The sequence below is a fragment of the Engraulis encrasicolus genome, chromosome 10 (genome assembly GCF_034702125.1).
Source record: "Engraulis encrasicolus isolate BLACKSEA-1 chromosome 10, IST_EnEncr_1.0, whole genome shotgun sequence".
NCBI classification, from domain to species: Eukaryota; Metazoa; Chordata; class Actinopteri; order Clupeiformes; family Engraulidae; genus Engraulis; species Engraulis encrasicolus.
In genome coordinates this window covers 5,307,089-5,334,588 of record NC_085866.1, presented here as the reverse complement: position 1 = coordinate 5,334,588, position 27,500 = coordinate 5,307,089, and the positions used below count along the sequence as shown (strand labels likewise).

Below are 27,500 nucleotides of genomic sequence, written 5' to 3'. Positions count from 1 at the left end.
TCTCCTCTCCTCTCCTCTCCTCTCCTCTCCTCTGCCCTCCATCTCCTCTCCTCTCCTCTCCTCTCCTCTCCTCTCCTCCATCTCCTCTCCCCTCTCCTCTCCTCTCCTCTCCCCCCCTCTCCTCTGCCCTCCATCTCCTCTCCTCTCCTCTCCTCCAGTCAGCTCTGGACGACCCCAAATAGGCCAACATGGACTGGCTGAGTTCCAGACTTGTGGGCGCTGGCCTGGAGTGTGGTGTACAATCACAATAGGGGAACCAAGGACGAATGCACACACACATACTAACGCTAACAAATGGACACTACAAAATTATGCATGCACGCACGCACGCACGCACGCACACACGCACACATACAAACACACACACACACACACACACACACACACACACACACACACACACACACACACACACACACACACACACACACACACACACACACACACACACACACGCACACACATATGAGAGCACGGACGACTATTTACCCACAAACCAACACTAATTATGGGACAGACAGGCACACACGCGCGCCCCGTGCCCACACACATATACAGTACATGGCATGCATGCAGACTCTCCCTTGGCCTCACCTACAGAACTATAGGACTGCAGAAGTACTGAAAACAAAGGAAACCAATAACACAGCCAAGTATTTACACTTAATACACAGACACACAAAGAACAAGAAGTGTGTGAGGGGGGCAGAACAGACACACACAAACAAGATGAGCACTGCTGAAGAGCAAGTGCGGGGTGGTGGGACTGCTTACTGTAAATAAAGACGCCATGTGCATTTGTCGACAGAACAGTTAACAAATGGTGTCATCTCCTTAACACATGGTATAGGCTTCAACAGGGGTTCCCAATCTTTTTACCACTAAAATGGTAAAGCCCTATATACCAAAGTCCAATGGTAAAGACCCTATATACCAACATGACTCTTTTTATTTATTTATTGTTACAGGGAATTCATGACGGCCTCGGCTGTCATCCATTCACTTGAAACAATTTCAAAATCATGCTTTTTTGCAGTTACAGTCGGCGGAAGGTGTCCATAACACTGAATGACAAAGACGTCTTTGACCCCTGTGCACCCCTTCTCGTAATCATAGTCTTGGCCTGTGAGTCAGTAGCAGCCCACTGGGACATATTAAAATAACAATGACAACTTTCTGCAGCCCCCCTTGCACTCTCCCAGGGGTCCCCGGCCCCCACTTTGGAAACCACTAGGCTACAACATGTTGCTTTGACATATGACACATTCCCAGCTGCACAAGTGCCACATGACCCACCCAATCACATGCTCAGACACACACCTGTCAATTCTGAAATACTTACTCACATTCTGGAGATGTGTTAGACGTGGTTGTCAATGACATAAAAATGTGGAGTGATTTAATCACTGCATACATACAGACACACACCTGTTAAATTTCATTCTGAAATACAGCACTGAACTTCATCAGATCTTGTAAATGTACTACATTTTTCCAATGACTTAACAATGTGTAGGAATTTAGTCACTGCAATAGCACTTGAACTATATCACAGCAATGTGGGTGTGTCAACGAGATGTACACTCATACTGATAAGATAGGTGTGTCAGTAGAGCACAAGGCAGCATGTGTTTTAACACGTTAAGACACGCCGTTATGAATTAGCTGTTACCAGAATGGCAATGACCAAGTTGTAGTGCATTACTAAAAGGCAGCCCTGTGTTATGTCATAGTATTGTAAGACTATGGTGGTAAATGTTTCGATGACAATTACAGCGTGCTACTGTTGCAAATGTTTAATCAGTCATGATGAAGCAATACAAGTAGTCAGATAAGCTTACTGAGCAACAATTTATTGGCCGTTTTCTCCATCAGTCTGTATCAGTCTTGCAATGTTTTGAAGTGCTTTTATTTAATTTAACATTGCTTTGCTCCTGAAATATCCATGGAAGTAATTGAAAAATAAAAAAAATGCCGGATCGATTCTGGAACTTGCCGGATCAATTCTGGATCGTCCATGGCCCGCATTGGATTGGATCGCCGGATCGATCATTGTTGACACCACTATTACAGCGTGCCACTGGAAGTACGACGTGCCAGTAAGGGGCTACGACTCTTGAGCTGACTCTCACAGAAGCTATTTGGTAAAAGGTACAAGAATCATCATGTCACCCTTGAATAGTTTCCTAGTGCCTAAAGCCTTAAATAAACAGTGTTATGTTGCTTGCCCAGAGTAGAGTTATGTTGGCTGGGCAACACTTGTCAATGTTTGCTCTATTTCGACTATGTGTGGCTATGTGTGGCTCACGCACAATAAGAGAGCTGTGACTGATAAGACAGAAAAGTGAGACACAAACGACAGCTGTGACTCACACAGCACAGGCAGTGGCAGTGCTTCGCACCTGTGCATCAGTTTCAACAGCATTGCCTCAGTCATCACTGGACTGGTTTGGAGGAAGTATGCATGCATGTCACGTAAGGTAACCAAGAATGTACTGTAATCAAGAGAGTCAAATAGCACAACCCATAATGTACAAATGACTTCTAAATATTCTGCGGGATCGTAGACAGACTGTATCAAGGTGGTCTACCCTTCCCTGCACAAGTTGCCATCACTCCATCCTGTGGCCTCTGAAGCAACACCCTCTTCACACAGAGGCGTATAAATTATTAGTACAGTAGAAGTAAAAGAAATGTAAAAAGCCACTAATATCATCAGGGTTCTAAAGTAACACCAGTCAACCAGCAAAATGCTGGTGAAAATTTCAGTTTGGCTGGTAGAAAAGACTAACTTACCACCAGCCATTTTGACACTTTGAGCGTGTGTTTGGCTCGTAAGATTAACATCTACTAGCCATTTTGGTTGGTGATGAAAAAAGTTAATTTGGAGTCCAGAATATCATGTGTGCAAGTGTTGTAGTTGGTTACATGACGGATCTCGTTCTACATTTACATTATACACCTCACAGTGTTTCCCAACCAGGGGTACGTGTACCACCAGGGGTACGCGAGCACACTGAAGGGGGTACTTGGAAAAATGTAATTTTAACAAATGCATGAAGCATTGTCACACTGGAATAAAAAAAGGGATGTAAAACACAAGTTAGGGGGTCCTCGTAGCACAACAAAAAGGCTCGGAGGGTACACGAGACAAAAAAGGTTGGGAAACACTGGCCTATACTGTACACAAAACATGGTTGCCGAATAGGCAGGACCAGTGTTTGCAGTTCACACATGTAAATAAACACGCTAGAGGGCGGGGCTTCTGTGTGAGAGGGCACGTTTGATGATGTTACCTTCTGTGCTTGGAATCCTATAGTGTCTGTTTCATTGCTCAATGGAAAGTTTTTTCTTTATCAAAAGCACGGCACGCGTGCTGCTGAGGTTTCATGCCATTGCCCTTGCGCTTAAACTCAAACCAGATGCAGAAATGTGTCAAAATGGAAAAAGCGTGCAAGTTTATGGGACTCTTTTCGCATCCATCTGCACATTTCCCAAAAAAGCTCACCACCTACTGTCTATCAGATCAGCTCTTCAACACTAATAACGTTAAAATATGGCTGATTACCCTCTGCCAAGAAGATACAAGCGAATACTACACAGGAACAAAGTCTGCTTTTAATGTACCAAGGAATGCCTTGGAAGTAATGTAATCAGTTAGTCTGTTCCATCTGTGTGTGGTGCGTGCAACATGTTTTTGCCTACTTAGTGTGAATTGACAGGAGTGCAATACTCAGCAGTATGCCAAAAGGGGGTTTTGAGGAGCCCGGTGAAAGTTCTTGACCTCTCGGTTTGACCCCTGCCAGCTCAGTAGCTCAGCTGGCTATCTGCGCCACATGGTTGACATTCCACCATGCCCACACCCACACCCTCCCCAAGACCTGCCCAGACGCAGAGAGATAGATACACTTCTGCAGCAGCGCACTACAACACAAGGCAAAAGCGAAACTTCAAACTCTGAGCTTTGTACTTTGGACAGGCTGTCAAACAACTGCACACAGGCAGTGGTGGAATATGAATGAAGACCAACCCCTTCACTAGCTTATTATTTTACTTGGATACTGTAAAATGTGTATTTGTATCTTCCGAGACAGTTAAACATCACACTGCATTACAGTTACAGTCCAAACTGCTATACATTGTTGATGGTTCACGTATTTTGAAGATTTTATTCTGAGAACAGAGTCTGAGCCAACTATACATTGCAAGGCTGTGTTTGATATGCGGCATTCACGATTCCCAGATTCACGCTCCCATCTCATTACACTCCCATTTCATCTCGCTCCCACTAGCCAGACTAACGGTACCACCGCCATATTACGGAGCCAGTTATCTTGTTGATGTTAGTTTTTTGTTTCTAACCCTAACCTTAACCCTAAACCTAACCCTAACCTTAACCCTAACCCTAAACCTAACCCTAACCCTAACCCTAAACCTAAACCTAACCCTAAATTGCTTGTATGTTGCAGTATATGATAATACGTGAAATATAATCGGGTGGGGACCGCAAGTCCGGGAGTGATAGAAACACCGGGGACCGCACGTCCGGGAGCGAACTCCGTTGGGAGTCTCAGTCTGTATGCGGCATTCACAATGGACAGACTATGAAGAAGGAAGGCGCGCAATGATGATGGCAATAAGTCATAGAACTAGCTAAAATTGGAAACCACCAGTCAACGACCACCTGCTTCTGTAATCAGCCAGCACAGACTCTGTCAGTAATTCTTAAACTTAGAGCTAAGTGCAAGCAAAACTTTGATCACTCACTGAAGAAACTTCATACTGTATGGTTTATCAGTAAAAGTCAGTTTCATTCAAACATTACATCACACGACGGAATACTCGCAACATTGACTGTAGGCTACTGTATGTTAGAGCACGAGTTGTTTGACAAGTAAAACACTATAATGCAATTTCAAGAGTGTAATGTATGCTGGTCGTGTACTTACAATTTCTGCAGTCAGAATAGTTCCTTTCCGAGTTTTGACGTATGCCTTCAGCTTCTCCAAAGCGCTCGAAGCTGGGCTTCCCCCGGAGTCAGCCATAACTGTGTTTTTCCTCGATACTTCAAAATGCCTATATCGCAAGTTTGTTTCCTCTCTGGAAACGTTTGCAAAACTTGGTTGCCTTTCTAATACTGAATAATTGACCTCGAGTTGGACAAATATAGGGTAAATACAAGCCTCTTTCAGAAGAAAACACCCTTCTCTGAGACCTACAAAAGTTCAATTTCTTGACAAACTAGAGTTGAAGACACGGCTTAAAATACAAGTGCCACACTTCAGGACCGACTACTGCCCCCTCAGTGAATGTAAGCAGTCTGAAGGAAACTTGAAGAGGAAGAACGGGGCGTATACTTTCATGTTTTTTCTCCAGAGGCACAACCGAGAGAGGGAGAGAGAACGCGCGAGAGCGCGCGAGAGGCGGGGACGAGTTTGAAAAAGATCCTCTCCAGAGTGTGACAATAACCAACTAGAAATGCATTCTCACAGAAAATGCTGGAAGCGGGCTTGCCTTTTGGGGCAGAGATGAATCAAAGTACTATTGAGAAAACAAAGCTAAAAGAAATCTTGGAAAAACTCCATCCACCCAGTCAGAAGTTATGGGCCAAACAATTCAGCCATCTTGGATTCAGCCATCTTGAAAGTGTTGTAGCTCTGCGTTTTGGGGATATACTAAATGACATGCATGGTATTTTAAGTTGGCTAAGGAACACTGCATATGATATAATTTTGAAAATCAACATGGCTTCGAGCGGGATTCGAACCCCCAACCTCAATATCTGTAATTCAGCACATTTGCCATCCATACTAATTGACATACATGGCATTTTAAGTTGGCCAAGGAACACTGCATATGATATAATTTTGAAAATCAACATGGCTTCGACTGGGGTTCGAACCCCCAAACTCCATATCTGTAATTCAGCACATTTGCCATTCATACTAAATGACATACATGGCATTTAAGTTGGCCAAGGAACACTGCATATGATATAATTTTGAAAATCAACATGGCTTCGAGCGGGGATTAGAACTCACAACCTCCATATCTGTAATCCAACCCCTTTGCCATTGATATTAAATGACATACAATACATGATATTTGAAGTTGGCTAAGGAACACTGCATATGATATCATTTTGAAAATCAACATGGCTTCGACTGGGGTTCGAACCTCCAACCCCCATATCCCTAATTCAGCACATTTGCCATTCATACTAAATGACATACATGGCATTTTAAGTTGGCCAAGGAACACTGCATATGATATAATTTTGAAAATCAACATGGCTTTGACTGGGTTTCGAACCCCCAACCTCAATATCTGTAATTCAGCACATTTGCCATCCATACTAAATGATATACCTGGCATTTTAAGTTGGCCAAGGAACGCTGCATATGATATAATTTAGAAAATCAACATGGCTTCGGTTGGGATTCGAACCCTCAACCTCCATATCTGTAATACAGCAGCCTGCATTACCACTAAGCCAAGCAGCTAATTGTCAAGCATAGTCCAGCAAGACTACATCACATTGCATTGCAGAGCTGAACAATATACTTCTTGAATGGTTGCTCGCACCTGCTCGTTAAGAATAGAATCTTGAGACAGTGACAGTTGAAATGGAACCCTTCACTGGCTGCACCTGTTGTGATTGACTGAAAGACAGTTAGTATTGAGCTCTAAAACTGGGAGAAAATGAGAATGAGTTTTTTGTCTTTACAACATCGTTGTAAAAAAACTAAAAGGAGTTGGCACGTGTCCTTTTCACAGATCGGAGTCATGCTTGTGATCTCTCTAACAGTCTTTGAATTAAGTTTATAGGTTACATTTTTCAGGCACAAATGGACCTCCGTGTGGGACATGCGCTGATCTCTTGAAAAATGCACTTTTCGAAAGACTGGGATTCTCCATAGAGCCAGGCCTGTTTTTTTACAAACCTGCCATTTAAAAAGTAATGGGAGTTGGGACATGAAACTTTCACAACTTGGAGACATCCCATAGAGCTCGCTAACAACTCGTCAACTAAACTTTGAGGTGAAAGTGTTGATGTTTTAAAAACCTCCTACACTCTGATCTGTAGAGTGGCGGAACCTTGGTTCATGGAGGTTCCACCACTGTTTCCAATGGGGACCCAGGCTTTAACAAAATCGCCAAAAACGGGAAAACGACAAGAGACACGGAGAAGCCTATAACTATACGCGATCTCCAAGCCGAGCCGGTCGTTTTAGTGTTTGAACGGTGTCTCTATCTCGAAAGGCCTAGGAGGAGATCCATTTTCTATTTTACTGCTGCCCTGCACAAGACCAATAATAAAATAATAATAATAATAACTAGAAATGCATTCTCACAGAAAATGCTGGAAGCGGGCTTGCCTTTTGGGGCAGAGATGAAACAAAGTACTATTGAGAAAACAAAGCTAAAAGAAATCTTGGAAAAACTCCATCCACCCAGTCAGAAGTTATGGGCCAAACAATTCAGCCATCTTGGATTCAGCCATCTTGAAAGTGTTGTAGCTCTGCGTTTTGGGGATATACTAAATGACATACATGTTATTTTAAGTTGGCTAAGGAACACTGCATATGATATAATTTTGAAAATCAACATGGATTCGAACTCACAACCTCCATATCTGTAATCCAACCCCTTTGCCATTGATATTAAATGACATACAATACATGATATTTGAAGTTGGCTAAGGAACACTGTATATGATATCATTTTGAAAATCAACATGGCTTCGACTGGGGTTCGAACCTCCAACCCCCATATCCCTAATTCAGCACATTTGCCATTCATACTAAATGACATACATGGCATTTTAAGTTGGCCAAGGAACACTGCATATGATGTAATTTTGAAAATCAACATGGCTTTGACTGGGTTTCGAACCCCCAACCTCAAAATCTGTAATTCAGCACATTTGCCATCCATACTAAATGATATACATGGCATTTTAAGTCGGCCAAGGAACGCTGCATATGATATAATTTAGAAAATCAACATGGCTTCAGGTGGGTTTCGAACCCTCAACCTCCATATCTCTAATGCAGCGGCATGCATTACCACTAAGCCAAGCAGCTAATTGTCATGCATAGTCCAGCAAGACTATATTACATTGCATTGCAGAGCTGAACAATAGACTTCTAGAATGCTTGCTCGCACCTGCTCTCGTTAAGAATGGAATCTTGATACAGTGACAGTTGAAATGGAATCTTTCACTGGCTGCACCTGTTGTGAATTGACTGAAAAGACAGTTAGTATTGAGCCTTTAACAGAGGGAGAAAATGAGAATGAGTTTTTTGTCTTTACAACATCGTTGTAAAAAAACTAAAAGGAGTTGGCACGTGTCCTTTTCACAGATCGGAGTCATGCTTGTGATCTCTCTAACAGTCTTTGAATGAATTTTATAGGTTAAAATTTTCAGGCACAAATGGACCTCCGTGTGGGACATGCGCTGATCTCTTGAAAAATGCACTTTTCGAAAGAATGGGATTCTCCATAGAGCCAGGCCTGTTTTTTTTACAAACCTGCCATTTAAAAAGTATTGGGAGTTGGGAGATGAAACTTTCACAATTTGGAGACATCCCATAGAGCTCGCTAACAACGCGTCAAATAAACTTCTAGGTGAAAGTGTTGATGTTTTATGACCGAAAAAGCCTCCTACACTCTAATCTCTAGAGTGGCGGAACTTTGGTTCATGAAGGTTCCACCATAGTTTTCAATGGAGACCCAGGCTTTAACAAAATCGCCAAAAACGGGAAAACGACAAGAGACACGGAGAAGCCTATAACGAGACGCGATCTCCAAGCCGAGCCGGTCGTTTTAGTGTTTGAACGGTGTCTCTATCTCGAAAGGCCTAGGAGGAGATCCATTTTCTATTTTGCTGCTGCCCTGCACAAGAACGATAATAAGAAACAGGACTTAGAGATTACTATAATCGGGCCTTGCTCTGCAAGAGCTCTGCTCTTGCTCCGCAAGCCCGCTTAATAATCGGGCCTTGCTCTGCAAGAGCTCTGCTCTTGCTCCGCAAGCCCGCTTAATAATCGGGCCTTGCTCTGCAAGAGCTCTGCTCTTGCTCCGCAAGCCCGCTTAATAATGAAACAGGACTTAGAGATTACTATAAACGGGCCTTGCTCTGCAAGGGCCATGCTCTGCATGGTCCTTGCTCCGCAAGCCCGCTTAATTAGCCTACTATTTTGTAGTAGAAAGATGGTCAGAAACGAGCTCTTTCGATGAAAAAAAAACATTCATACAATTAACAAACACCATATTTCATATTTAAATAACTATGATTAAGAACTGAATTACTAAGTAGAGACTACTAGCCCTATTGTTTTTCACACGTAACAGGCTTAGAGCTCTCGTCAAGATGTGACAGGAAGAACTTATGACTCACAACTGAATGAAAAACTTTAACACTGACAATTGTTGTCTACTGTTTTGTCTATAACACTTGGCAACCTTGACAACACCAAAAGCAGAACCAGACGCCAAGATAATGTGAATAGTGGAACAGTGGAAGTTGCATATCATATTACTTTGAGTGGACAAAAATCCTGAAAGAAAATACACAAATTAATAATAATAGGCTAATAATAGTAATAATAATAATAATAATAATAATATCATAAATAATATTGTTGTGCATGTACATTTCCAATCCCAGCTACAACTGTTCACTTTAAACGGTAACTTCCGTAAGAATTAGGCTATAGATGGAATTAATCATTACTATATGAAATAAAGCATAACAGCCAGGTCACCCTTTATAATGTAAAGTTTATTAGAATTTGCTTCACATGGATTCCATCGGGTAAGAAGAATACAGTTGGACGATCTTGGATTATTTTACCTCCAGTTAATGGTCAATCATTAAAACTAATAAGAGAATACTTTATACACAATAACACAACACTACCCGAATGTGTTGAGAATATCACAACAAGACATCATCCACCACTAATAATTGTTTCATTTGTTTGCGAGAGATACAAAGAGAGAAAGAGTGAGAGGGAAAGAGAGCATGTGGGGAATTGCATTTGTGATGCCTCACTGAGTTTGGGCTGATACTGTAGACCTACTGTATAAACTGCAGGCAGGGAGATTATGCTCTGTGTGTGTGTGTGTGTGTGTGTGTGTGTGTGTGTGTGTGTGTGTGTGTGTGTGTGTGTGTGTGTGTGTGTGTGTGTGTGTGTGTGTGTGTGTGTGTGTGTGTGTGTGTGTGTGTGTGTGTGTGTCTTACAAGAGACCATACACAGGGTAGTTCAGTAGCCTAAAATGGTAGCTAGTCTGAAAGTATGAAGACGAGACGGGGATGAGTGAGAGGCCAATTTCAAGGTATCGACTCTCCTCTTCCGCAGAAGCCCTTTGGGTTGCCACGGTGACCCTTGTTTGTTGATGCTCTGATGTTCAGTGCAAGTGCCCTGATGGGAGGAAGGAGGAGGATGCAGCCGTTGCCCTGACAACACTGCTCTGTTTGCTGCTGCCCAAGCTGATGTTCCATCGCATCCCATAATCACACATGCAAAATGAAAATGAATTCGTCTGCTGGGGCAGCAACTACTTCCTTTTCTGTTATTTTGAGGGCCACACCCCCGCTCACCAAAAACATGCATGACTTGATGAAAGTATGAACACTGAGAGCGTAATTACATTAGAATAGGAGCAGGAAGGGAGGTAGAAACAGGCACAGAAGAGGGTGCCAAGAGAGCATCGATGGTGTTACTGTGATAATCAATGGGGGTGCAGGGCTGGACTGGGAGAAAAAACCGGACCCGGGCACTTTTGGCTAAAAGGGGCCCCCTCATAATTAGAGGCACAGAACCGACTCACCGGTGGGCCCAGCATCCTCATGGGCCCCTATTTTCAGAAATGTACACGAACGTACAACATTTCTGAAAATAGGGGCACACGAGGATGCGGGCCCACCGGGAAATCCCCGCTATGCCAGATGGCCAGTCCAGCCCTGATAGGGTGGGTGGTATTGAGCGTGCTATGCAATGCTATGCGGTGTGCCTGAGGGGGATGACATGACATTGCATGGCAGAGGCGAGCCACAAGGGGGCACCACCACTGGCCCTGTACGCGGTGGCACTCAGACCGTAAAGGGATCATCATCAGAGTTGCATTAAGTAGAAGTAGAAGCACTGTTTCGGATGTATTTAAAACACTAGTAGTGTGATTACCTCGGCCAAGGAGGTTATGTGATCATCCCGAGTTTGTGTGTGCGTTCGTTTGTGTGTACGTACGTTCATTTGCGTTTGTCTTGGGTGTGTGTTTCTGTGCACCAGAGGATGGAGGTGCACTCTCTAAGCACTTTTCACCAGAGGATGGAGGTGCACTCTCTGAGCGCTTTTCTAGTATTTTTGTTCATGGGTCCAACCTGGTTATATCCTACTACTTGTGTTGCAATTACATCTGGCAAAGTACTTGTACTTGTACTATCTAAAACTCTGATTATCATACAATGCAGCATAGTATGTACAGTAGCATTTTCAGGCTGGTAGGGTAGGCTAGCTTAGAGAGCAGTTTTCGTTTTGTTTTGTTTTGTTTTGTTGGTTTGTGTTTGCTTGCTGATTCTACTGACATGCAGTGACTGCTTTGGAGTACTGAGAGAAGAAATGTAGGTAACACTTTACTTGACGCCAGTGTCATAAGCATGTCATTACAGTGTCATAATAGTGTCATGACACAGTCATAGATAAGTCATAAGCATTATGTCCATGTCATAAACATGATTGTTGGCCTTAAGTGACATTTGGTTATGGAAAAGACAACCTGGCCAACAGTCATAAAATGTTTATGACAAGGACATAATGTTTATGACACATGCATATCTGTGCCATGACACTATTATTAATGACATGCTTAAGACACGGGCGTCAAGTTAAGTGTTACCGAAATGTAGACACATGCAGTCCACTCTTTAGGAGGAAAAGGAAGGACTCAGCAGTCAACATCGAGAGCGCAAAAAACACACCCCCATTTGTGTATATATGTGAGTATATGTGTGTATATATAGATATACTGTATATAGATATATCAAGAATAAAAACTTTGTAAGCCATAAAAATACTAAAGGATTTCATGTGTGCCCTTGTCTGAAAACGACAAGTTTTCTCTTCCAATAAGACCGTCAACAACAATCACATAGCAAGGTTTTTTGGTAACACTTTACTTGACGCCGGTGTCATATGCATGTCATTAGAGTGTCATAATAGTGTCATGACACAATCGTAGATAAGTCATAAACATTATGTCCATGTCATAAACATTTTATGACTGTTGGCATTAAGTGACATTCGGTTATGGCAAAGACAACCCTAGACATAATGTTTATGTTATGACAGTGTAATGACATGCATATGACACCGGCGTCAAGTAAAGAGTTACCGTTTTTTTTTGTTAAAGCATATCATACATAAGACCATGCTAAGCACTTCATCTGATGCTGTGGTCCAGCGTTGCGTGGAAGTATTCTGTCACTCAATGCACGTACAACATCTGCAGATTTCATACAGTAGTTCAAGGATCAAATATAAAAGACAACAAAATGATTTCCAGATGACTCTCGGCTGTCACATAGAGCACACATTGGACAGAAGTAGAGGAGTCCTTTGTCAGATCCAACAGTAAACTTTTTGCAAGGCGATCGATCTTCCTCGGACATCGTGCCTCAGCTGTCAACCAGCCATCCAGGCCCTTTCCGAGTGTCCCTCTAATCTGATTCTTCTCTTTTCTTCTCTTCTATTCTCTTCTCTTTTCTTTTCTTCTCTTCTCTTCTTTTCTCTTCTGTTCACTTCTCTTGTTTCAGCTATGATGCTACTCTCTCAAGTTAACTCTCTTTTGCCATCTAGTTGTGCCCCTTGCAATGCACATTCACAACAATTAAAAAAAGATAATTGAAAAAGATGTTTCACTGAAATGAACACACCAGATAATTAAGAAAAAAATAAGATGAAAAAAAGAACATTTAAATAAATAAATAAATACAGAAAAAATGAACAAAACAAATGTGATCTTTTAGAGAAAAAAAAACAAGGTGGACTATACATTAAACAACTACAAACAGAACTCAGATTGTGATGAGGTGAATAATTACGAGCTCAATATAGTTTTCACAAGTGCTGATATTGAGTACAAAAGTAGTCACCCTCACAAATCATTTCAATTTATTTAGTCATATTTATATGTTGATATTTACACAGCACGAATACATTCTCCCATGTATAGGATTACTACAGGTCATTCATTGACGTTATCCTCATACAAGATATAGAGCTACAAATAACTGTATTTAATGTAAGTAGTTTTATCCAGGTCTGGTGGAGTATTCAAGTTTTTATTTTTCGTTGGCAGGCCATGTAAGTGCTAGCTTGTGGCCTAGCTGTGGTTCAATATGTGCCAGTTAGCATCTGACTCATTCAGATTCACTCACGCTGCAACATCAGCGGCTAACTGTCAAATTCAACTCACATCCACACCAGGAACTCTTCACATTTCCAATAGGCCACACCCTTCAAATAAAGAAAACAAACAAACAAAACAAAAACAAAAAAAACAATGGGCAAAAAAGGTTAAAAGAAGGAATCGCAGATTCCCAAATCCATCTCCCTCTGTATCTTACTGGTTAGCTCACATACAAACAGACGGATAAGATGGACAATCATAGGAGTGTGGTACTGTGGAACGCTGTCAGGTCCAAAATACTGTAATTATAAATCCACACACTGTAGGAGACAAGGAAGGAGAGAGAGAGGAAGAGAGCGAGAGAAAGAAAAAGAGAAAGAGAGTTATTCCACGTGTCAAATGCCAAATGCTGTAGTAAAATATACATGTAGCCTATATTTTCTGTAAAATAGCTCCTTTTAATTGTCGCTTTGTATTTGTGCACTACTTGCAATGTAGTTTTGCTTTTCATCAAACATCAACGTGTAAGAGATGGGAAAGGATTGGGAAATGACCTCAGGCCGGAATCGAACCCAGGTTGCCAGTGTAATGGTACAGGGCCTTAGCCAACCGAGCCACTGCGCGCCACCAACACATTTTCACCCGGATGCAACAGGTCCACAAACATCGACACCAGGGCTTGACATTAACTTCCTTGCTCACTAGCCACTGTGGCTACGGGTTTTCCCTAGTCACTAGCCCTTTTGTTGTCAGCTTTTTTTTTCTTAAGGATATTCTTGCATTTGAATACAAACAATTGATGCAACTACAGTGATTTATCACACAAAGAACAAGTTACCTGTCAAAGTGGCTAGTGAGATTGAAATTATTAATAGCCACAGCCAAGTTTAACCAGCATTTGGCTGGTTGGCAGGTGCCAATACCATCCCTGATAGACACCCCTTTTTTTACAGTTCATGTGTGCAGTTCCACTCACCTCCAGACAGCCGTCATCAACCCCCTCTCCCAGGTCTTCACATCTGATTGGCGAATGAGGTGGGCGCCCCCTCCTGGTTGTATCCGCCCTCGTTGTATCCTCCCTGGTTGTAGCCCCCCTCCTGGCCGTACTCGGGCTGGTACCCCCCCTGGGTGCCGGCGTACTGGTCCTGGCCGTACCCCCCCTCCTGCTCGTACCCCTGCTGCTGGCCGAAGGAGTCGGGGGCGGGGGGCTTCTCCCCCGAGGGGACGTAGGTGCCAGCGAAGTGCGCCATCCAGCCGGTCTCCTTGAAGATGAACCACAGGTTGCCGCCCCACAGCACCAGGTTCAGGAAACCAAACAGCTGATGCAGGGAGGAAATGTGGAGGATAATAGGGAAAGACGGGTTAGACGTGTGTGTGTGTGTGTGTGTGTGTGTGTGTGTGTGTGTGTGTGTGTGTGTGTGTGTGTGTGTGTGTGTGTGTGTGTGTGTGTGTGTGTGTGTGTGTGTGAACAGGTTGTATGCTAATTCCCTACTTAATTTTAAACTCTGGTCTGTATCAAAATTCAATAAATACAATTCAATCAAGAAGTAAATCGATCAAACCTGTTAACCAGCCTCACTGTGTGGGACTTCATGCAGCTAAATTCAAGAGCTCAAGAGGAAAAACTGAATAACTAGAACTAAGACCAACTTTTTCAATCTATATTAAGGCTGTCTAATGCAATCCATAAGCAGTGCACTTACTACTTTGTATTCAGTGAGTTTGTATTCTGTGTGAGCAGGGGTGTCGTACAGGGGTGTAAGTGGGACTGAGTCACCAGGGCCCCATGTGTATAGGGCAGTGTTTCTCAACAGGGGTGCCAGGGCCCCCCTCAGGGGTGCCGCAGAAACATGGCTGATAAATAAATTATGTAATAGAATACATATTCGTCTAAATTGATAAGCTAATGCTAGTCAGTGGAATCTTTCATCTGCCATTTACACAAAATAAAGTATAGGTCACCCCAGTCAGCTGCAACTTCGAACGTAGGTTGTGTGATGTCTCCAAATGTGTTACATTACCACACAATACCATGTTACGGCTTGTTGGTTTGGGGTGCCTTGAAATTGTTCATGTATTGAAAAGGTGCCTCGCCTAAAAAAAGGTTGATAAACACTGGTAAAGGGGGCCCACACAGAGTCTGATTTATGGCTTATGGTGGTGGTGGAGGGGGGGGGGGATTCCCATTAGTGCTGCTTGTACAAAGGGCCCACAATTTGCAGCTACGCCCCTGTGTGTGAGTACTGAAATGTAGCACCCTGAACAGATTTCTGCTTTTGGTTGGGGCTGGTGGGGGGTGGTGGGAGTGGGTTTATTGATAAATCAATACAGGCCTATTCCTCTCCTTTATTAGACCTGGCTGGGTGCAACCACACAGGGTAAGTGGACAAATGTAAATCTACACTCTCGCTGCTGTGGTGTTTCAGAGATAGGAACTATTGTAAGACAACACCTCATAAACACAGAACAGGAGCATCCCTCTTGAACACAAACGCCTTAAAGTGACCATTCTCTAAACGCTGTCTGCATTGTGTGCACACAAACATGCATATTAGTCACAGGACGATGGTTAAATTAATATTCAGTTGGTCAGCCTGCGTATTGCATTGTACTCTGGCCGTAAACATTGGCATGAGCATAGGTGCGTGTGCTTGTGGAACTAGTAGCCAAATGCCTCCAGGAAAAGTTGTGTTTAAAGGTGTTGTGTAGCCCCTTTAATGCACGCCGTACCTCCTGAGGCACGCTGTAATAGACATTGAAAGTTAACTACTATAGTACTACACTACTATGACAGTGCACGGGGTCTTTAGTAATACATTACGACTTGCTCATTGCCATTCTGGTAACAGCTAATTTATAATGCTGTGTCTCAAGGGGTTAAACACATTAAACATACTGTAAAGCACACGCTTGAGCACAATCAGCCTTCCAGGAGCTAGGCTTCCATGTCCCTGACTGCAGTAACCCTGCTGTTTAGTGCAAACATTTACCCAGAACAGCTTCATGCCAGCACCATGCCAAACACAGTGCTAAGTAGTACCTCTTATGAATTCCCTCTTGCTATGAATTTCCCGAGAATTGCTAGCAGAGCCTCATCAATAATCTAATTGCAGTGTTGTGAACTTGAAGGATATGGATGTTGTTGATTTAGCCGCAAAGCCAAATGTAAACACAACAGTCGGAAGAATGTAGCCGGCCACATGATCTCCCCTTTCCCTCCTGGACTACTTCTTAAAGTGACTATTCTCCAAAACCAAACTACACTAAAAACACAGCTACAGTAGATGTGCTTGATATGGATTAGCCTGAAAATGATGACTATAGTGAAAATATGATGCGTTACATATATATATATATGTATGATGTGGTTATAAATAGGGCTGGGTAAAATAATCGTTTTAATCGATAATCGATCGATTTCATTTAAAATTCACATAATCGATTCACAGGGCACAAAATCGATTTTTTGGTTCATTTTTTTTGTTTGTTTTTTTTGTGTTTAATTTAGGTCTATGGAATCTACCCAGTAGGTATTAGTCAATTAGGCCTAGGCCTACTTATTACAAATTAGCAATCTGTTAACACTGTCAAGCCACAGCCCTTTGACATTTTTATACAAAAATAGGCAACAGAATCTTTTGGGGGAAATCCTGGCACCAAGAAGTCAACGGATTGAATCGATTCGGAATGAATCGAATCGAATCGAATCTAATTGAATCGTGATTAATCCATTCAAAGCCCTAAGAATCGGAATCGAATCGATACAGGAACATGGCTGCGATACCCAGCCCTAGTTATAAAGAGGATATGTATGTCATATAATATAATATAAAGTGTGTGTGTGTGTGCGTGTGTGCGCGCGTGTGTGTGTGTGTGTGTGTGTGTGTGTGTGTGTGTGTGTGTGTGTGTGTGTGTGTGTGTGTGTGTGTGTGTGTGTGTGTGTGTGTGAGTGAGTGTGTGTTTGTGATGGACTGGGCCCACTGATACTTCCTTTTCCTCCCTTTTCTACAATCAAGAGCTGTGTAGTCACAATAGCCTAGCTAAACGAGTGTGTTGGTAATGGAAAATGATGTGTGTTCGCATGGCAAAGATGACGAGTTTGTTTGAAATGTACAGATACCATGTGTTCGTAGTGTAAATAAAAAGCCCAGCGTGCGGACCTCTCTATCACACTGTCTAACTACACTGTAAAACATTGCAAGCCAGTCAAACGTAAAAAAGTAAGTTGCCCTGCTGCCTTAAGTTTGTAAGTTAACTCAACTCGAGACTTGACTCAACTCGAGCCTGTTTCAAGTTAAGTTGACTTACAAACTTTATTTTTTTATCTTTTCATGAAAGTTTACTAAGCAATAAACTAATATTTTCTAGTATGGCCCAAGTACAGTCATTTTTGCGGCTAAAAAATGTTATTTCTGGAAATTCAAAATGGCGGACCATGGAGAAGATCCCCTTTTTCATGTATGAAAAGTGCAATTTTTTGAGTCATAATGAATACTTTGAATTTGATGGTGGTGGTCAAAATGGTGGTTGTAAGTATTCATGAAAAAGGTAACATTAGTGAATGGGTAGTATGGAATCTGGAAATAAACAGCTAAAAACCTTACACAGTGTACCTTTAAGGCAGCAGGGCAAATTACTTTTTTACGTTTACCTGGCTTGCAATGTTTTACAGTGAAATAAATGGGCAACAGAGCACTCACCACAGATGTACTATGACATAGTAGTATAGTAGTATGACTATGACACTATGCCTTTAGTAATGCACTATGACTTGCTCATTGCCATTCTGTTAACAACAGCAAATATATAATGCCGTGTCTTAAAGGGGTAAATAAAAGGGACTTCATGTTTTGGCAAAGGGCGCACTCAACTTCTTGGAAAAAGTCTTTGGGTGCGCGATAAAATGTATCAACTTCAGGAAGAAAAATCTGCACTCTCAAACTGCGTCTCATTATTTATTTATATTACCACCAGGTCCAAAAAGCAAACGCGTTTCGGCTATCAAGCCTTCATCAGTGCGTGGGACGCAGTTTGTGAGTGTAAATAAAGGGGCAACAGAGCACGACTCACCACAGATGTACTATGATGACATAGTAGTATAGTAGTGGGGTAAATAAAGGGGCAACAGAGCACTCACCACAGATGTGCTGAGGCCGCCCATGACGGGGTCGGCCACCTCTCGGCAGCGGTTCTCCTCGCGGTCGCAGGCGGGGATCAGTTCCTTGACCTCCTCGGGGTCGGTGGCCACCTTGACGTTGGACAGGCCGCGCGCCCAGGCAGACGAGGACACCAGCCAGAAGAAGGTGAACACGGCCGACACGATGAAGTCCTGTACGGGGAGAAACACCACCATTAGCAATAGGGTCAGCACAGTGTCACTGATGACTCTCATTCATTACATTACTCAACATTTAGCAGACGCTTTTGACCAAAGCAACGTAGCCCCTTAATGCACGCCTTACCACCAGTGGCACGCTGTAATAGTCATTGATAAGTTAACTACCACAGTGCTACAATACTATATAACACACGGCCTTTGGTAATGCCCTACGACTTGGTCATTGCAATTCTGGTAACAGCAAATTTATAACGCTGTGTCTTAACGGGTTAGAAGGAGGAAATTCAAGCAAGTACAGAGTAAGGGGTCAGCACAGAGTACAGCAGTATACAAGTAATGTAGAACAGATAGAGAGCAGAAGAATAGTGAAGGACCTATGATCATTCATCATCATCACCATCGTCTTTGTAATAGTTCATATCACTTGGTTTTACCAGTTCAATTCAGCCAGGTGATTGGCTGGTTGAATGATCACCTGGTTGAATTTAACAGGTAAAACCAAGTCATTTGGAAGATGTAGGCACTCATTGAGAGTATATAGCACTCTATTATACAATCAATATTATAACCCTAAATTAACATTTTTCACCACCATCCAAAATGGCAAGTAGCCATATACAAACTTTCTATTGGGTCAAAGCTGCTTGTAGCCCAAGTTGATTGTCCTACCAGCCAAACTGAAATTTCATGAATCAATTTCTAAATGTCAATTTAGAGCCCTGATCATAACTAATTAACCCATTTTGCCCATCACGGGTTACAGCAGTGGTTCCCAAACTGGGGGTCGCAGAGGTACTGAAGGGAGGGTTGCAGACAAAAGGGACATTGCATAAAAACAGGATATCGCCAGGTTAACAGCTAAAGCTAATAGATGTATTTGCTGTCCCAGGGCCGGTTCTGGCTTATTTGGTGCCCTAGGCGAGTTTGATTTCTGCCCCCCCCTCACAAACGGTTGCTGATTAAATCACATAGTTCCAAAACACCCTCTGAAACTCCTGCATCATGCAATGAGTGGTTTAATGAGAACATGATAGGCCTAATCTCCATCCAGCAGAGCAGCACTACTGTTTGCGCTTGCCCTCTCTGTCTCTCGAGTGAGTCTCCAAATTCAAAATAGATCGCACAATGTCACTCGTCCCGCCCCCTTTCTCAGAACTGTCTGTTTATTGGTTCACAGACTTCCCAGAGACAGTTGGAAGCGATATTGCTATTGGCTGAGGGGCGCTCTGCCGTGAGGAGCGCTTTCGCCACTCTTTGTTGATTGCGACTTCATAACAAAACTTCATATCGCAAAATTACGCATAGGAGAGCGCCATTTCGGCGCTCCTTCTTCACATGGCGCTCTAGGCGACCGCCTAGCCGGCCTATGCTAAAAACCGGCCCTGTGCTGTCCTTTAGATTTCTAGCAATATTAGCGGACAAACTATTAGGCCACACCAATTTAATTTGTTGGTTCTCGGATTCGCCTCTTGTATTTTGTATCAAAATGGAAAAAAAAAAAAAATCAGTTTCAATACCCCAAAAAATGAAATCGCTAAAAAAAACGAAGACTGCATGTTTTCATGAACGGGGAGGTGTCTCTTTAGTAGTTGGAGGTCATGTGACGTAGAGAACCAATAAAACCACTCCTTTCAACATGCCGATTACGACTAGCGAATCAGGAAACGTGTTACATTCAAACATTTACAGACAAACATGCAATGGCAAGTTGAAGCCCCTGTGGGTTAGCAGTAGCAGCGGTGAAATACAGTATTGCTCTTAGTGGAATTAGTGGAGTGGGATAGCAGTTTTAAAAAAGAAAAACAACAACTATTCAACTGTTGAATCATCTCAGTTTATTCAAACCAGATTAATATAATAATTGCCCTGTGAGCTAATTTTGTGCCTGGTCTATTTGGCTGCCTTAATTCCATTCTACACTGTCCTTCTCCATGTCCAGGTGTTTGCCTGTCTTGCACCTTCCTTTGGAGGTCCATGTGAGGCTGATATACAGGTGGTATAACCACACGACTAATTTTTTTATTTATTTATTTTTTCGCCCTCTCGCTTCAACTTTTTCCTGAAAAAATCCGAGAACCAACGAATTAAATTGGTGTGGCCTTAACAAAAAACAAAAAAACATCTAGGAAAAAATGTAAAATATTCTTAAACCCAAAAGGGGGTCCCCGCTGAAAAAGTTTGGGAACCACCAGGTCACAGTATCATTGGTGATAGTGAAAAAAAAATCCTGAACTTTTCCCCCTGCTCTAACGACGACGACAAGATACTGCATAGTGACGTAACGTAGGCCTATTTTGACACATTATTCAAACATTTAATAGCCTGTGTATGACCATTATTCAAGCCTGATAGTAGAAGAAAACCCTGAACCTGTAACACTTTCTGAGATAAGAATAACCTAATGGCTAATTATTATCAATGTTTTTATTTTTGCAAACTCTGTCAAGCCTGAAATCAGGCATGGAGCCTGAATACTATCAGCCCTGCAGTGTACTACTGACCACTTGGTTACAGTATACTACTGACCACTTGGTTACAGTATACTACTGACCACTTGGTTACAGTGCACTACTGACCACTTGGTTACAGTGTACTACTGACCACTTGGTTACAGTGCACTACTGACCACTTGGTTACAGTATACTACTGACCACTTGGTTACAGTGCACTACTGACCACTTGGTTACAGTATACTACTGACCACTTGGTTACAGTGTACTACTGACCACTTGGTTACAGTATACTACTGACCACTTGGTTACAGTATACTACTGACCACTTGGTTACAGTGCACTACTGACCACTTGGTTACAGTATACTACTGACCACTTGGTTACAGTATACTACTGACCACTTGGTTACAGTATACTACTGACCACTTGGTTACAGTATACTACTGACCACTTGGTTACAGTGCACTACTGACCACTTGGTTACAGTATACTACTGACCACTTGGTTACAGTGCACTACTGACCACTTGGTTACAGTGCACTACTGACCACTTGGTTACAGTATACTACTGACCACTTGGTTACAGCCATTGAGAGTAAATAGAATGGAGGCCAAAATTCTATTTCATTGTTGAAGCCAAGTTGGAGCCAAGGTTGGACCCAAAAAGACCAAAAAATGGCCAAATCCCATTCATTCCTATGAGAGACATAAAACCCTGTATCTCCCTTAAATGCCACTCCAGGGGGATCATTTTTCGCTCAACTAGTAGGTCCCCTTGCTCTCCAACTTACCAGGGTGGTGATTTTTTGTGGTGATGTTTTATTTTAGAGAGATATTAAAAGTTAAATTGACCAATGAGCATCAGAACATGGTTTGATTGACCGTTAGAAGTCTTGTTGTTGTCCAATCAGCACCTGCGTTTGGCGTTGCTAAGGTGGAATGTAAGTTGGAATGTTCCCAAATCTGGCTTCAAAGCGTTGAATGGCAAATAGCGTTGATTTGGCGTCCATTCTATTTACTGTCAATGGTTACAGTGTACTACTGACCACTTGGTTACAGTGCACTACTGACCACTTGGTTACAGTATACTACTGACCACTTGGTTACAGTGCACTACTGACCACTTGGTTACAGTGCACTACTGACCACTTGGTTACAGTATACTACTGACCACTTGGTTACAGTATACTACTGACCACTTGGTTACAGTATACTACTGACCACTTGGTTACAGTGCACTACTGACCACTTGGTTACAGTATACTACTGACCACTTGGTTACAGTATACTACTGACCACTTGGTTACAGTATACTACTGACCACTTGGTTACAGTGTACTACTGACCACTTGGTTACAGTGTACTACTGACCACTTGGTTACAGTGTACTACTGACCACTTGGTTACAGTGCACTACTGACCACTTGGTTACAGTATACTACTGACCACTAGGTTACAGTGCACTACTGACCACTTGGGCTCCCTTGATGTTCACTAGGTTAAGGGCAGATTATAGTTCAGCAACGGCGCCTGTTGGTTACGGTCGCTAACCACTGTTGATGTTATAGATCTGCGCACAAGGTCTCATGTCGTTAGCCACATTTGGCTACATAGCTACAAGGCTACAGACAGTACAGTAGTCAGACTGCAGGCATTGTACCGCGAGTGCTAAACTGATGTATTGTTTGTTTGTTACTTACTAATTCAGTCATTGTAGCTTCATTTATTTACACACACTAGAAAGAAAGTGTTAGTATTCCACAGAATATTGACAGTTTGACTCTCGTAAACTACCGGAGAACTGTGCCGCCACGAGAACAAGGAAGTAGCGAGACGACCAATCACAGCGCCTTTTCTCTGCGACCTTCGCAACCGTCTGTCGCGTAGTCAGGATTTTTTTGAGGCGCGCGACGACGGTTGCAGAGCCTCTGCGCGGGGGGCGTGGTCGCGCACAGACGGTTGCACAGGCTCTGCAACCGTTAGCGCCAATAAGTATAAATTGGACTTTACAGTGTACTACTGACCACTTGGGCTCCCTTGTTGTTCTCCTTGTACTTCTCCATCAGGAAGAAGTAGACGCCCATGGCAGCCATGGAGTAGAGGAAGGAGAAGACGGCGATGGTGACGAAGAACTCAGCCGAGCCGGAGTAGTCGCCCTCTAGGAAGAGGCGCTCAGTACCGGGCCCCTTACAGGTGGGCACGTCAAAGTACACCTGGTGCAGCCTGGGGGAGAGGGGCAGAGGCAGAGCAGGGGAATGATAGGGGTTACCAGGGCTCAGAGTGTGTGTGAGTGTGAGTGTGTGTGCGCGCTTGTGTGTGTATGTGTGTGTGTGTGTGTGTGTGTGTGTGTGTGTGTGTGTGTGTGTGTGTGTGTGTGTGTGTGTGTGTGTGTGTGTGTGTGTGTTTGTGTAAGTAGTCTCTCCCTAGGAAGAGGCGCTCGGTACCGGCCCCTTGCAGGTGGGCACGTCAAAGTACACCTGGTGCAGCCTGGGGGAGAGGGGCAGAGGCAGAGCAGGGGAATGACGCACAACAGTGCTGCCATACAAAGGCGAAGTGCAGTAACTACATTGAGTTTAGACTGAAAATGGTCTTCATTACATTCCAGCCTGGAGGACAGAGGCAGACAGGCACAGCAGGGAAATTTCATTTCATTTATTTCATTGATTAGGGGGGACACAGAGGGCAACTTGTGGATTCCCGGCTTTTCAATTGATACCTGACCCTGGATCTCTTCCTTGGACTATGGACAGTGACTTTGGCACCTTGACACTTCGGACACTTTTTTATTTTTTTTATCTCGTGTGTGTTTGTTGGGGGGTGGAGATATCTGACCTGTGAATATATGTATGGTGGATATATGTGCAATGTTGTGTGTGATGTCTTTGTGTCTTCTTCTGTATTTAGGTATGTATGCTTCTTGACACCTTAATTTCCCTCGGGAAATGGTACTCTACTCCAGTGTTTCTCAACAGGGGTGCCGCAGGCTCCCCTCAGCGGTGCCGCGGAAACGTGGCTGATAAATTAGTTATGTAATATAATACATATTTGTCTAAATTGATAAGTTAATGTCAGTCAGTGGAATCTTTCATCTGCCATTTACCCACAATAAAGTAAATATAGGTCGCCCCAGTCATCTGCAACTTCGAACGTAGTAGGTCGTGTGACGTCTCCTAATGTGTTACTTTTCTAAGCTTGAGTGGTATCGGATGCGATGCCATATTATGGCTTGTTGGTTTGGGGTGCCTTGAATTTTTTCAGTAATTGAAAGGGTGCCTCGCCTAAAAAAAGGTTGAGAAACACTGCTCTACTCTATTTGACAGGGGCCATGTACAAGACAATTCTGGGACCAGAGTTAGCTATAGAGCTAATTAACATCTGTGGTCCCTGGGCAGGGATGACAAACAGTACAACAGTCAGCGGTTCTCAACCTTTTTTGAGCAAATACCCCTTTGACTTCATCAAAAGCCTACCAATGCCCCCTCTACATCATCATAAGCCTGCCAACTCTTAGTATTTAAAAGAATAACATAGCCCCCAGTGCCAGGCTAGAAACTCACCCAAACATTGATCTATTTTTTTAGATAACAGACAGGCCGTTATAAATTAGCTGTTACCAGAATGGCAATGAGCAAGTCGTAGTGCATTACTAAAGGCCCTGTGTTATGTCATAGTAGAGTAGTACTATGGTAGCTAACTTTTCAATGACTATTACAGCGTGCCACAGGAGGTAAGGCATACATTATGGGGCTACAAAAAAACCAGGAGGGCCTTTTTTACTTAACCACTACGTAACCACCACGGCCCTTATCAATGTCTTTACATCTGAGCCCAGTGACAAAGGTGTCTGGTGACTTTTTAAGGAGTGGAGAAGCATTTTGTGACAGCAGTGTACTTGTTTGTGGCTGTCTTTCCTAAACAATGCCTGAGGGCATGTGTGTGTGTGTGTGTGTGTGTGCGTGCGTGCGTGCTTGCGTGCGTGCGTGCGTGCGTGTGTGTGTGTGTGTGTGTGTGACTGTGTGCGTGCGTGCGTGCGTGTCGGGGCTGATGATGCAAGAGGGAACACCCTGGGGAGTCATGCTGAAGAGACAAAACATTTCATGAAAGATTCACATTCCCTGACACACGCACATTTATTCATGAAGGACTTGTGCAATACGGTACATATGTAGCTGGTTTACGCGAATGCCTTTCCTCATGAAGAAAAGTTGCACAATTTGATGCGGGAACTGTGTGTGGATGTCTGAAATGTATGGAATCTGCAAAATCCTGCACGCTGGCTGTGTTGCAGTAGCTGTGACAATGTTTCAGTCTTAAGTCTTCATATAGTTGCCGCCCTAACCCACTGAATTACTGACAATAATTAGTTCTGGTGTGGTGGTTGTCAGGGTGATTTGGTTTTGATGACCTGAGGGGTATCCAAACTTTGAGTCCCTAACTCAGATCCTAGAATACGATTTCACTAGAATACGATACGAGTTAGAAAGTTTCTGCAATGAGCTCCCTGGTCTAGTGTAGTTATGGGTAGAGCAGCCCCATGGCCTAATGGGCTTCAGTTCAGAGGATTGTTGGTTCGAATCCCACCCTTCCACTCCAGACCACAGTCCATGGCTGAAGTGCACTTCAGCAAGGCACCTAATGGCATACTGCTCCAGGGACTGTAACCAATACCCTGTAAATAACTGTAATTCGCTGTGGGATCAAAGCGTCAGGTACTGTTAGTGTAATGTAATGTACAGTAATGTAATGATGTATCAGCTCTCTACACCTCATGCAATGTACAGGATACCCAGCTAAAATTCTCAACTACACAATTTTGAACACCTCATGAAGAACTCAAATATTGAGTTATAGTATATATCAGATCAGCGTGTCACATAGATTCACACTGCCAAAATGAATATGACATAATGGTGTGACGCTGACCTGAAGGGGTATCCGAACTCCACTTCGATGGCCAGGTCGCTCTCGGAGCGGTTCTTACATTCCACACTCAGCTCAAACTTGCCCGAGTAGCCACCACAGGTGCCGAAGGCAAAGATGGAGAACACCTGAGGAGGAGGAGGAAGAGGAAGAGGAAGAGGAGGGGAAGGAGATGGAGATGGAGGAGAAGGGGAGAGAAGATAAGTGGAGGAAGAGATGGAGATGGGGATGGGAAAGTAAGAAGAAGAGGAATAGGAGGAGATGGAGAAGGCGAAGGAGGAGAGGGGGAGGGAGAGGAGATGGAGATGGAGGAGAAGAGGACGGAGAAAGAAGTGGATGAAGAGGAAGAAGAAGAGATGAAGATGGAGGAGAAGAGGAAGGAGAGAGAAAAAAATATGGAAAAAATAAGTTACAGATTATGATTGACAGTTCACCATTGCCGCACAGCTGACATTGTGTAATCTGTTTTACAGTGTTAGCCCATGACCCCACATAGTGTGCAGCATTACAATCTTCCAGTGTGTGTGTGTGTCTGTGCATGTGTGTGTGTGTGTGTGTGTGTGTGTGTGTGTGTGTGTGTGTGTGTGTGTGTGTGTGTGTGTGTGTGTGTGTGTGTGTGTGTGTGTGTGTGTGTGTGTGTGTGTGTGTGTATGTGTGTGCATGTACATATTGTGTGAATTTTTGCATCATTTGTGTGTTGTGTTCGCAACCGTTCACTGTAACACACATTGTAATTGAAGCAAACAAAGACTTTGAAACAAGATAAGTGAAAGAGGCAGACCCACGTGAATAAAGTAGGAAAGTGTGAGAGGACAAAAGAATGGATTTTCACACAGCGTACTCGTTCATAACAAAAACAACTACCCATAGACAGAGAAACAACACACACACACACAGAAATCACAAGCACACACAAAATAAATAAAAGGTTTCACTTTTCCCTGAAATCCTCTATGACCCCAGATAAAGCGTCTTATACGCTGCAGGTGGATAGCTCTGGCGGTAGTGAGAGCAAAGCATTACCACTGCCATGCAAGGTTGCCAGATTAGGCATTTTTTCTGTCTAATTGGGCTATCGGGGATGAACATCTGAGAAGTGCAAAGAAATGTATCGGGCAAGTTTTCTGTGACCATAAAGATCAACGCAGTTGGCCTGTGTAACGGAGGCTAACTAGCACAGAGTTGGCGTGGAACGTTGGTAAACCTCCCTCCGATAGCCTCATACAGTCTCGTGCCGTTGGGCCGAGAGACTAGTCTCTTGGCCCAGCGGTATCGTACTGTGTCTCCCATTGCCGAACCGTTGTAGTTGACGAGGTCGCAAGTTCGATCCCCGAGGGGGGTGAACAGGTGCAAGATGACCTCTGTCACACCTG

The 27,500-nt window shown here is 43.3% G+C and overlaps 2 protein-coding genes across 2 annotated transcripts in view; both read right to left on the bottom strand.

The window, feature by feature from the left end:
- Positions 1 to 5,347, bottom strand: part of plp2b (proteolipid protein 2b) — a 31,869-nt gene extending 26,522 nt beyond the window's left edge. Inside the window, exon 1 of the mRNA XM_063207929.1 lies at positions 4,950 to 5,347. Coding sequence (XP_063063999.1) covers positions 4,950 to 5,045 — 96 coding nt within the window. The 5' untranslated portion in view covers positions 5,046 to 5,347. The remainder of the gene's footprint in view (positions 1 to 4,949) is intronic.
- A 7,857-nt stretch (positions 5,348 to 13,204) lies between these two features.
- LOC134456423 (synaptophysin-like) overlaps positions 13,205 to 27,500 on the bottom strand; it is a 14,421-nt gene continuing 125 nt past the window's right edge. The window contains exons 2-6 of the mRNA XM_063207786.1: positions 26,131 to 26,255; positions 23,232 to 23,430; positions 18,554 to 18,745; positions 14,393 to 14,735; positions 13,205 to 13,736 (exon numbers count right to left, since the gene is read on the bottom strand). Coding sequence (XP_063063856.1) covers positions 14,430 to 14,735; positions 18,554 to 18,745; positions 23,232 to 23,430; positions 26,131 to 26,255 — 822 coding nt within the window. The 3' untranslated portion in view covers positions 13,205 to 13,736; positions 14,393 to 14,429. The remainder of the gene's footprint in view (positions 13,737 to 14,392; positions 14,736 to 18,553; positions 18,746 to 23,231; positions 23,431 to 26,130; positions 26,256 to 27,500) is intronic.